This window comes from Geospiza fortis, unplaced genomic scaffold (genome assembly GCF_000277835.1).
Source record: "Geospiza fortis unplaced genomic scaffold, GeoFor_1.0 scaffold165, whole genome shotgun sequence".
In the NCBI taxonomy this organism is placed as follows: Eukaryota; Metazoa; Chordata; class Aves; order Passeriformes; family Thraupidae; genus Geospiza; species Geospiza fortis.
This window is the reverse complement of record NW_005054442.1, coordinates 313,943-326,479: the sequence shown is the minus strand read 5'-3', so window position 1 is coordinate 326,479 and position 12,537 is coordinate 313,943. Positions and strand designations below refer to the sequence as shown.

The window sequence follows — 12,537 nt, the reverse complement described above, 5'->3', positions numbered from 1 at the left end:
CATCCCCACTGGCATCCCTGCGTCTGCAGGCCTGGGGCTCCCAGCCTCACCTGTTCCCAAGGGATTTGTCCCAGTGCCGCCAACACATATGTACCCCCTCCTTCCTTGCACCTGGGTAACATCTCCTACTGAAATTCCCCTGCATAACTGCTCAGAACAAGTGCAATAATACCACTTGTGTATGTAAAAATAGCTCTGCACAAAGATCAGAAGAATAAAATGCTCTAGATATGCACTACCATCAAGGAATAGCTAATTAAAACAACCATTATCACTCATTACACTGTATAAGCAATGGCTGCAAATGAAAGATCTGTAACAGGACACAAGACAAAAAGTTTATTTCTCTGGACTGTTTAATTCTTTGTGACAGCTATTATCTGTTTACACAGATATTCCACAGTGAAAAGCTTATCACTGCATCTCCCGTAAAAGAAACACCCAGGCAGGAGAAGTAATTTCCATACAAACAACCTTAATCCTTCTGCACCAAGCTGAAGGAGAATAATAAATTAATTCTTACTTCTACCTGTCCTCAAATCAACCAAACTTTTTCTTCTTCGTTAGAAAAGGTTCTCATCCATGATTTCGGTTTTCCCCATTTATGCCAAGCTTAAGAAGATGCTGTGTGTTTACAAAGTATTGCATAAAAGGTACATTAATGTAATAATTTTATATCAGCAATGGTCATGGCAGAAAATTATGTTAGTGGTGCTTCTAGACTTTGGTGTAGGTGTAAATATATAAGTGGAAGCTCCAGACACCCCCATATACACACATGGAATAACCCTGGCCCCTCAATCCATTTGCTGTTTCATGAATACAGGGTGGGCAGAACCATAAGCATTCAAAATGCAGTAATTCCATTTAACTGTGACGTAAATGATCAAATAGAATCTAATTCTGTCTTTATACTGAAGCTTGTATATTGCATTTTTTCAATAAAAAATTGCTTTGCTGCTCTTTACTGAACCTCACAGTGTTTCAGAGACAGATGATGCACAAATTCTTGCATCACTGTAAAGGGTGAAGAATTGAGAGCAGCCCACTGGGCACCACGAAGGTGATCCTTTATGGGACTGAAATGAGAGTGTCAGCAGCAATGTCCCCAAAGGCACCCTGCACATCCATCCAGTGCAGGAGGCCTTATCACACTGCCTCATCATCCATCCCCACAAGCAGAAAGAGCTCTGGAAGCCATCCCTTCCAGAAATGAAACAAATCTCTGCTTGGTGACGCTGCCATGCCTCATGGCATGGAGTACCTGTACATATTGGTCTTTCCTGATCTGGTCCAGCGCCATTTATCCTGTTATTTTCTATGTAGGATGATGGGGGGGGGGGGCAGTGGGGGGCTTGTGGTTTTATTTGGACTGCAAGCTCTGCAGCACAGAAACCTCTGATCCAGCCACACCTGTCTCACTGATTACCATGCAGAAATGGGCAGCATGGCAGCATAAAAACAGTCTGGGTATCTGGGAAATACCAGACAGTAAAATCAATCTTATCTTGGAGAAAGAGTCATATAAACTGAGGCTGAAGGACAGCTAAGTACAAGCAACCTGGCAGATCTCCTCTGTAGTAAATCATTCTTGTCTACATCACAACGTGGGTTCATACATGACCAACAGAAACCCTGAGAGCTTAAAGAAAATTCTTTTAACACTCTGGAATTTGCTGTTTGGCCATGTCCCTGCATGGGCAGCTCAGCTGGTGTCTGTCACTGGCCAGGCTGGCACAGCACTGGGGGATGTCCTCCCCCTCAGATGACCCTCAGCTGCGTGGAACTGCACCACAGGTTAGGGCCACCCATCTGTTACCATGGTAGCATCAAACCAAATTAAATTTCCAAGCATATGCTCCTGGTAAGTTACAAGCTCTCCAGGCAAAGCGGGGGAAGGCTCAGATGATGGGAAAGTTCCCTTTACTACATTTGCTCAGCCTTGGAGTTGGATTACTTGAAAATGCACAGCTATATTTAACCCCTGGGATACATTTCCAAAAATCCTACGCCAGGAATTCACAGAGAAAAAACATGCTTGTGATGCTTTTGATCTTCCAGCAGGGCTGCTCCCCTGAATTAGCAGCACATGCCCCGGCAGCAGAGCCCTCCTTGGCCTTGGGACTCAAGAGGGGCTGGAGCAACAGCCTTGCAGATTTATTGCACCTTCCTATGGCAATGTTTGGACAGCAATGGCTGTGTAAAACTGCTCCAAACTTTCAGAGGAGCAAGTTAAAGTGGGCGCCTGCTCTCGAAGAGCAGAGACAAAATTATTTTCCATAAGAAAACATGCAACAACAACAAAAAAATTTAAAATTCAGCAGCTATTTTTAGTTATTTGTACATAACACAGCAGCTCCCTCCCTTAGTGGATATTACACACACACACAGAGCTGCTCAGGTCATGCAGATGGTTTCAGCTTGTATTATTCCTTCCAACCATGAATGTGTGAGCCCAGCTATCTCCTGTAAGTATGAGCCACACCATGGCAGCACTCACACCCATTACATCAATTCATTAAAGTGCTCTTGAGAAAAAGGACACAGAAATATGGATGGCACATGCCATACAAACGAATTAGTAATGGAGATTTCAACATCTATGCCCTTTTGACAATAAAAAAAATAATGTATGGAGCTGGCAAGGATCACACTGAGGAGGGGAGTGGATACCTTTCTCCAACAGCTGAATTAATATTCCCAGTACTGTCCAAGTCAAAACCCAGGTCCCCACCATGTTGGAAAATTTCCATACAAACTGCTCCTTAGGTGTCACACACGTTACAAACCAGCTCATTATCAGAGCACAAGAAATCAGTCAAATATTAAAATAACAGTCAAATTCCCATCGCTGGAAGTAAGGTTTCCTTGAAAACTAAGTTATTGTACTGAAAACACGACCTTCATCCCAACCTTCCATACAGCTCTGGGGAAGAAATGCTGGCTCTGATCCACACTGCAGTCAGTACAAGATCCTTTGTTTGCAAGACTAACAGCGGTAGGAAGGCTGAGTGATATCAGTTTACCACTACGGCTTGGTAGCTGCACCAGAAAGAGATGACTCCTAAAAACTTCCTGTCAACACATTAAAAAAATAAATACCTCCCTTTTGCTGTTTGAGAACACATACTTACAGACACAAAGTGATCCTGAAAAATATTAAAGCCCAAGCACCAGCCCACAGGCGAACCACAGTAATTTCCTGCCCTATTTATAGGAGGTGCTGTGGTGTTTGTTAAGCCTTTCTGTTGTTCCAAATTCTTGTCCTGGGTGTCCCACAACTTCCCTAGACATGGGAAGATGAAAGTCTGGTGTATCCACCCACAGGTTCCCCAACTCTCTTCCTTTCAGCACGTTTCAGCTTTGCTATATTCATACTTATATAACGTAGCATAGACAACTCATACACTTTGGGTTTTGCTCGTCATTTTACAAATGTAAGTGGTATGAACCCTTTTACACGAGGTAACATTCAGCACTTGCAAAGGCACCCACATGAATAAGAATAATCTGTAATACCTAGGAGGGCAGGTACTAACCTCCCATAATCTGCAAGATGCAACATGTTAAACTCTAAAATCCATGCTCTAAACAAGAAGCAAATAAGAAAAAAAAAAAAAGGAACAATATCTCTGTTTTTCTATAAACAAACCATATTAGCAGAGATAGCCCTATTCAGGTTTATTCACCTAAGTCTTCTTTTCAGAAGTGTGCAGGAGAGAAAACTGGCCTTGATTTATTGACCTTCATCGAGTTATCAAGGACTATGCCAACGTTTTCTGTTTTTTTTTTAAAAAACCCAAATGCTGCAATGCTCTCCAAATGTTCTTGGTCCCAGAGCCTGTGCTCCATACAAGCACATCCTCTCTTACCCACAGTATTTTTCTGCATGCAGCTGAAACTAATCACCAGAATTGCAGGCTTTTGTTTAGACAAATATCTACAGTATGAAAATATAGAGGTTTGGGGGAAAAAAAAGCCCTGAAACAGATTTTATGCAGAGGACGAGCTATGGAATAGTGTATAATAGATTATAGAAAAGCCAGCCAACTCTTATCTGGAGCAAAGGAAGACAGGGATACTCCCCTCAGCAGAACAACCCAGACAGGATGATGATGGGAGGACAGGTTCTCACCTAAGTAATTTTTCACAGAGCCAGTGGGGTCCTTGTCATGTCATTTTTGGCACTGGGACAAGGTTGATAAGCACTGATGGTCCCACATCGTTCTGCAACGCTGAACTTCACTTGACAAGGCTTATTAGCACTGGCTTGGAGCCTGACAGACCCAAGCTGTCTCTAATGCTCAGTTTGGGCCAATTTGCCTGATGCTCTCCAACACAGGGAACGAGGCAGAGAGGCCAGATCTGGCTCTGCAGAGAGCTCCCTCAGGTTTGGCACCACCGGCTTGGGACTGTGCCACATGGAACAGAGGACACTTCTTTTCCCCACCTCTTTTGATGGATTTGGGAAGGCACAGATTTGGTCCAGGTTTCTAAGCTGATACACCTGGCAGGGAGCGAGCTGATTCTTCACAGCCCAGCTCACATGTGTCTGCTCACAGCACTGGGACTCTGCAAAGGGAAAAGAGGATGGTAGAAGGCTTCCTTCCCTCTGAGATCTGCTGGATTTCTATGCAATGAGCAAAGTTACATCTCCGTTCATTGGTGCTATTTTTTTTTACATCTCCCCAGATCTCCTCATCTGTGCTGCTCACCTTTCAAGCACTCTGATATGAATATGGACACTTTGAACTGAAAGATTCATTTGAAAAAAGAGCGGATATCACCTAAGTGTCTGGATGGCCTTGCCTCTGCCACCTCTCTGAGCCAGAGTTACCAGACACAAACACCAGCTCCCACATGCTGCAGGGCCCTGTAAGCTGTATTAATAGAGTGCACTGAAATGCAAAGGATGAAGACTGCTGTACCTAAAACAAGCACTGCAACAGGTCTGTCCTGTCTCCCTAAACACTGCAAGTAACTACTGCACCAACACCACCCCTATGAGGATTCCTATGTTCTGCCTTAGAAGAATCATAGAATGATTTGGGTTGGAAGCATCCTTAAAGACCTTCTGGTTACATCTTTCACTACCCCACGTTTCTCCAAGCCCCCTCCAACCCAGCCTTGAAACACTTCCAGGGATGGAACAGCCACAGCTTCTCTGGGAAGCAACACTCTTTTTTATAGTCAGACAACAAAGAGCTCTGTAACCATGTGCACCTGACAAAAGCAAGCCATAAGCATAATTCTCATTTTTCTCACATGAGGAAAACTGCAGGTCTGATGACTGGGGGGGTCAGTCCCACCCACTGCAGCCTCCTGAATGAGCAATTGGAGTAACATCAGGGGAGGCAGCACAGACCAAATGTGTCCTTGCAGCCCTGCCCAGCATTCCTGACCCAGCACATGCCCCCTGCATGCCTCTGGTTATAACTTGATCCAGCTTTCATAAGCAACATGCATCCCACTATCCAACAGAGCAGCACTTTCTCTTCATTGAGAATAATGACTTGAAGTGACTTTTTTAGCTGCAACGTCCTGGAACTGGTTACAGACTCCGGTCCTGAATGAAATTCAGTTCTTAAGACACACTTGTGGAACATTAAATTATAGTAATTGTCAAAATTTCCTCATTATTTATACTCCAGACAGCTGCTGTGGCTACAGTGAGAATAGCAACCACCCTCTTCAAAGCAGCAAAAAGGAGCAAGGATAAATCTTCCTGATGGCTTGCTTTCTACAGAGTGCTTGCTCCATGCTTTCAACAAGATTGATAACTTCCAAGATACAACAAAAAAGCCAAGAGAGAAGAGCAGAACAGAGTGTGAGTTTTGACTTAGGATGTCAAGCTCTCCTTAAATCTTTATTTCTTTTTACTACATGAGTGGCTGTGCTCATGCTGAAGTCATGAAGGTAGGGGAAGACAGGAACACTCATAAAAATAAAAAAACATTTAAAAAGCCTCCCACAGAGAACAGATATCCAAGTGTCCCAAAGCAAGCATTTGCAATGCCAAAGGAAGACGACAGAATTTCTGTTGAAAAATGACTTTTTCTCAAGATACAGAAGGAAGTAACCTTGTTTGAAGTATCATAAATTTTAAAAACTCTTCATTTAAATGCATTTTAAAAACAAATTTTTTACTATTTGTGTTCTTCATAAAATTCTGCTATAGCTTTAGCTTCAGCAATGCTCACAGCAAATATACTCCTGAGGTATTATTATACTTTTAATTTTCCTGGACTGATTTTTGGTTCTCCAGATTTGAATATTAAATAAAAACAAGATAAAAATGAACTTCTTATCTGTCTACAAATTGCACCTTGAACTTTACGAAATTTTTTCATTTAATTCATCACACTGCTCATTTACATAGTTTAATTTCAAAAGATATAGAAACTCTTAATCATACTTTCAAATAGCTAATTCTTTATTTCTATATATTTAGTTTAATTATGTGATATTTCAGAAATATAAGATAGCAATGTAAAAATAATCTCAATTGTAAATATGTGATATTATATATATCACATATTGACATTTATATATATAATATAATATTATTTACTATATATAGTGACATATTATATATATTATATAATATATCACAATATATATATATTATATATATATAATACATAACTATATATATATATTAAGGCCTGATCCAACTACTGTGGAGTACAACAGGGCAAGAACTGTAATATTAATGTTCTGAAAATTATACTTGAAGTCCACTACTATGAAAAATTAATTAAAAATTGTTACGAAAAGTCTCAGACATTGAAGTTTGAGACTGTCACTCAGCCACTCACACACAAGCAACAAACCACTTTACTACTTACCATTTGAGACCTATTTTTTGGGCAGCCATTGATGTCTTCAATCTTTTCATTTGCTGAAAGGCAAAAAAAAAGACGCAATAAAGCAAAAAACCTAAACCAAGGGCATTTATTCCAATGATTTCTTGAGCACCTGCTGCCAGCTCAGTAAAGGGGTTTTGGATTGTAGCCGTCCAGTCCAAGTGAACGTGTGAAACACTGAGAGCCACAAAAAGAAAAAAAGCAGCTGGAGTTCTCTGCTGGGTCGCGCCTCCAGAGACAGCTGGGGCAGAAGCCAACTGCTCTGACAACTTCTTGCACAGTGACAGGGAATTCCTTTAAACTGCAAGGAAGATGTGAGCTCTGGAAGCTGAATCACTGCTGGGTGCAAAAGTGAGCACTGCACATATGGAGATGTTAGCATGGCAGGTGGTTTGCTTGCAGAGTGAATACAGGCTTTAAATCCAAATGGCAAATTTATGATCAATACTAATCGGGTTTTTTTCTTTCTTTCTTTCTTAAATCACAAATCATGAAACAACTTTTCAAGATTCTTGACCATGGCTCACATGCTACCCCAACCTGCAGAAGAGCACAGTTTCCATCTTTAAGGCCAGAGGTAAAACAATGAAATCCCTGAGGTGGATAATATTTGCCTTAGAGTCTGAGTTTGCTCTGTTTCACCTTTCAGCCTTGGATGCTGAATGACTTTATGTTTGAGTCTGAAGAACCAGTTACAACCAAAGTTCAGCTTCCCACAGCTTTTTTACTGTAATGAAGGCAGGCACTCCCATCTCATTTGATTCATGCATTAAAAGCTGTATTTTGCTCCATGTATTCTCAGGACACCAGGCAGAACTCCATCCACTCCATGGATCCCCTCTGCTAGGAGGATCACATTTGGCACGATATTCCAGTAGCAGTCATAGCCATGAGAAACAAAGCAGTAACACAGCCTCACTCTTGCCTGATAGCTCCCATTTTACACACCCATGACACAGTACACAAGGCAATGAGAAATTGATGCTGATCTGAGAGAGACTGCAGCTGAATTCACAGTGTGCTCCCCAGAGTGCCCCACCAGCCTCTACACATGAAAAGCACACGCTGCTTCCAGGAATGCCATCTCAGATTTGGGAATACAGAAACAAAGATTAATTCATTAAATCCCATTTTCCAAATCTGTGCACCCATCTCGTAATATTAAATTTATAACACTTTAAAAAATTGATAGCTGTATTGCTGTAAATTGGCACCATTCATAGCTACTTGAAAGCAGACTAATGAACTTTGTGAAGGAGGTGTCTCTTGTTAGGTCACACCCAGTGTGTCTGCATTCATGGATTTAAACACAGCTGCTATGTTTATATGGCAATACTAAGGCATATAGGACTTATATATTCTTTTACAGGCTCATAAATATTGAACTGAAATGAACCAGCATGATGTGAATGCATTTTAATTGACTTGCAAATAACTGCTTTTGCACATAGCACACCATAACATAAAAAAAAACCCCTCTCCTGTAGTGCATATCAAAGCTTTCTAACTATGTGGTTAGAAAAAAAGCTTGGATTTTGCAGGCTACAGAAAAAGCTGCTTCTACGTGTGAAAGCCCTCCTCATCTTTGTGACAATGAGATGCAGCTGCCTAAAGCCATACACAGCAGAAACAAATTACTTTTCTGCACTATTAATTTGCTGGATTAAACTCAGAATGTTTAAATATGACCTTTCTTCCACATGAGAAAGGTTCTTTAAAAAATAAATCCTTCCCCTCATACTTCAACTTTTGAAACCTTGCAGACCTTATCTTAAATATTAGCCAAAAGGCAGCTATAAAAATGACCAAAAAAAAAAAAAACCTGCAAAGAGGTGATCAAAGCAATAACTGGTTATGTACTTTAGAAGGAATAATTTGAATTTCAGAAGGGTTTTCACAAGTCAATACTCAAAGAGCTACATTTAAATATTTGGTAGAAGGAACCAAGTCCACATTTTGATGGTGGTATTCTTGCACACGTGTTCTCATGCAGAAGTTTCCTACAACTGTGTTAAGGCAGGGTAGCCAGACAGGCATGAAAGGAATCAACACCTAACTGCTCCTGGGTTTCCAAAACCCCTTCCTATTAAAGGAAAGGGATATAGGAAGGAGCATTGTTCAAAGTGAATGCCTGCCAACACACAGTCATCAGTTAATCCATGGCCTGTTTTTACACCTCTGTAACTGCACAGGAAGGTCTACAATGCTACTGAGATATAATGCTGCTCTACAGCAGAGGGACAAAATTTTTTTTAACATATCCCAGTAGAATCACTGGAAGATGTTTCACAGCGTCATCCCAGAACAGGGCTTGCAGATCCCTACCTCAAACCCAGAAGCTGCTCCCTTACAGCATCTCAAACACACATAATAAATACGCATGCACTGATGTCCTGTTCCTTCATTGCCTGCTTCTTAATTTGCATCTCAAATCTGTCAGTTTGTTCCTAACAATGGCTGTCCTAATTCCCATTATCAGGCTTTCCCATTCCATCCATCTCCATTGGCCCATGCATGTGTTTTGTGGCATCCCCAGATGGATGAGCCTCTGAAGGAACTAATGAAGGATCCAGGCCCAAGGGAAGAGGGACAATATGCAGCTCTACACGGAGAAAATTGTTCAGAACTTCCATTATCCACGAGCATTAATGCACTAATTTAAGAGAACTAAAGGCTTTGGATAAAATAACTGAGCCTGCATTTGAGATTTTTCCTAATGGTAAGTGATTTTCCTCATCTGAAAACTCGTTATGAAACATTTCTTTTTCTGCCACACAAAAATTACACCCTTTCTCCTTTCCCAGCTGTATATATGGATCTCCAAATCCAACTGGAGGCAGGAGGTTCAACACAGGAGGCAATATCACTGTGAATTATATTCAGACCAGTACCCAAGAGGTATTAGAAACAGTGAGGGCTAACAACATCCTAGCAGAAAAGAAAAAAATATCCCATGAGTTGTTTTTTCTAAAATTCAGCCATGTGGAGTAATACTGCTGTGTCAGGAGATCTTATCAGCAACATCCAATATTTTTCCACTATAAGACAAGGCCTTTTCAAATTAATTACCAAAGCCTCTGAAGGAAAATTATCTACATAATTCCATGCAGTTTGATGGACATCCCCCCATGCACTCTGTGTTAGTGTAGAAGATAAAAACAGGGATTGTCTGACGGAGCTGGTGGATACTTGGCACAAACACAAAGTCACTCACCTACAACTTGGATTATTTCAGCTAGCAGGACTCCATCAGTCACATCTTGCTGTAGATCTTTTATCAATCTCTTGTGCCCAGATTTTGCTAGATAGTGATTAGCCCAATCCGTATAAATCTGTTAGGAGACAGATAAACAAAACCAAACTGTTACTCAATCTGAAAAATGAGAAGTCTTTGTTTCTCCCAGTATCCAAAAGGCTGGTTGCAGACCACTGCCTTTTTCTTTCCCCTCTTCTAAACAAGTCAACAGCATTAAAATTCAAGGCTTTGTGCAGATCAAGTGTTCAGCTTACTGTACTATGGACTTTTCTATTCAGCAACCTGACATCAAAGCCCAAGGCAGATGATAGGGAGCTCCTGGACATGTTACAGCTTGAATGGACCATCAGCAGGCCAGTGGAATATTCTACAGTGGCAGTGAGTGTGCACAAGAGATTTCAATTTCCACCCAAGTTGGTTTTTTTTTGTTGTTGTTTTTTTTTGCATTTTCCCCATGACATGTTTTCTTCACAGCTGTTATTGAGAAAATTTTAAAGGTTCTTTTCCCAAAAACGCTTCTGGTAGATATTAGCCATACAGCAGTTTCATTGTGAGGAAACTCCTTCATTGTATTACCAAAGAAACCTTTAAAGGTCCTAAATATCCACTAATTTTAATAAATTCCATCTCACAGGTTAAACAGGCCCATTAAATAACTTTTAATTTATTATGCAAACTTCTAGCTGTTGAAATTTATTTCAAAATGTATTACCTGAAAACTAAGCACACCAAGCAGCCAAAATCTCTCTTTAATTTGCATTAAGTACTGCTCATCATATGCTAGCACAACTTATTCGAGATCTCCAGAAAACCTATAAAAACTTTTCATGCTAGGTTATCCAAAAGAAGCTAGATTATTTCATTATGAATTAAATAACACTATGCTTTCCATTGGACAATATTCTGAATTAAGCTCCTCATTCCAGAAGCACCTCCAGCCTTGCATTTCTGTCACTGTCATATTTTCTGAAAAATCCCTTCACCAGGAATTCTTCTCCTGGGAAGCTTCAGCTTCTCCATGTTTTGCTCCTCTGGAATGTGATTTGGAGAATTGTTTACCCAGCATGCGAATTGTTTTAATTTAATGACCAATCACAGCCAGCTGTGTCGGACTCGAGTCTGTCACAGGTTTTTATCATCATTCTTGTTAAGCCTTCTGATGTCTCCTTTCTTTAGTATAGTTCTAGTATATAATTTTCATATCATATAATATCATATCATATCATAAAATAATAAATCAGCCTTCTGAGAACATGGAGTCAAATTCTCACTCTCACCTCGTCCTGGGGACCCAACACCACAACACATTCCAGCATGGTGATGATGTCCTCTCTCACAGGAATCAAAAGCCAGCTTTTTATCAAGTCTAGGGGGCAAGTATTTGCCACAAGACAGAGCAACCTGGATGTAATACAAGGATTGTAATTTCATACTCCCCTTGCACTTGCCAATTCAATGTTAACGTGATAAAATGAAGAACTGAGGTTTTTGTTATAGTCTTCATAGACTATAGTTTAGTTTTTGTTATCAAGTCTTCATTTGTGGTTTTTTTTTTTAAACCTGTAAAACACAACTGGTAGCAGCCATGAACAAATCACTTAACATCTGAAAGATATGCCCCTGTTTTCCAGCATTTATGCTTTACTTTCCCCTTCAGAGCGGCAGGATGTGCATTTCCTGTGCCAACAGCCTTATGGCTTGAACAGAAAAAAACCACTGGAACATCCCCATGAAAAAAAAGCCCCAGAGCTGAAAAACATCTCAATGAAATAAAGGCTGAGTACACAGAAGTGATTTCCCCAGCTGAACAAGAAAAGGGGCAAAAAACCCACGCTGCACAAACCATACATTGTGTTCCTTAGCTCCTTTTAGAAGAAAACATTTTCCATAACAGGAAAATATTTTAAAAGATTCAACAACTTCAAGGAACTGGGGTTGACTTAACCTACTTTTCTGCCACATGGTTTTAGCTTTCTTATCTAGGAGTGAAGACATATGAGGAAACAGGTTATAAACCATTTACTTTGCAAGTGCAAGGGTCCACCCCCCCTCCCCACTCCATCCCTTCAATTCAGCTGACAAGGAACTTATCAAACACAATAACCATGTTTCCTTTAATGGGAAGGCTGCAATGAATGTCCTAATTTATCACTGAAGGACTTTCAAAAAAGTTAAGATTATACTTCAATTGCATCAGTTCCATCCTGGATCGTTTCCATGATGCATTCAGACAAATCCTGGGATCAGCCCTACAGTTAAAACAGGAGCAGACCCCTCCTGGCAGAGCCTAAAATCACAGCAAGACCTTGAGAGCTAGTGAGCATCGATTTTTAAGTCAAATAACAGGATGAGAATGCTTGGCTGGCATTGCAAAACTGCTATCCTGTACCTGCTTCCTACTGCCCTAATTCCTGC

General features: G+C 40.6%; 1 protein-coding gene across 1 annotated transcript in view; it reads right to left on the bottom strand.

Moving 5' to 3' along the window:
• NAV2 (neuron navigator 2) overlaps positions 1-12,537 on the bottom strand; it is a 208,929-nt gene that overhangs the window by 143,129 nt on the left and 53,263 nt on the right. The window contains exons 2-3 of the mRNA XM_005427370.3: positions 10,081-10,198; positions 6,849-6,901 (exon numbers count right to left, since the gene is read on the bottom strand). Coding sequence (XP_005427427.1) covers positions 6,849-6,901; positions 10,081-10,198 — 171 coding nt within the window. The remainder of the gene's footprint in view (positions 1-6,848; positions 6,902-10,080; positions 10,199-12,537) is intronic.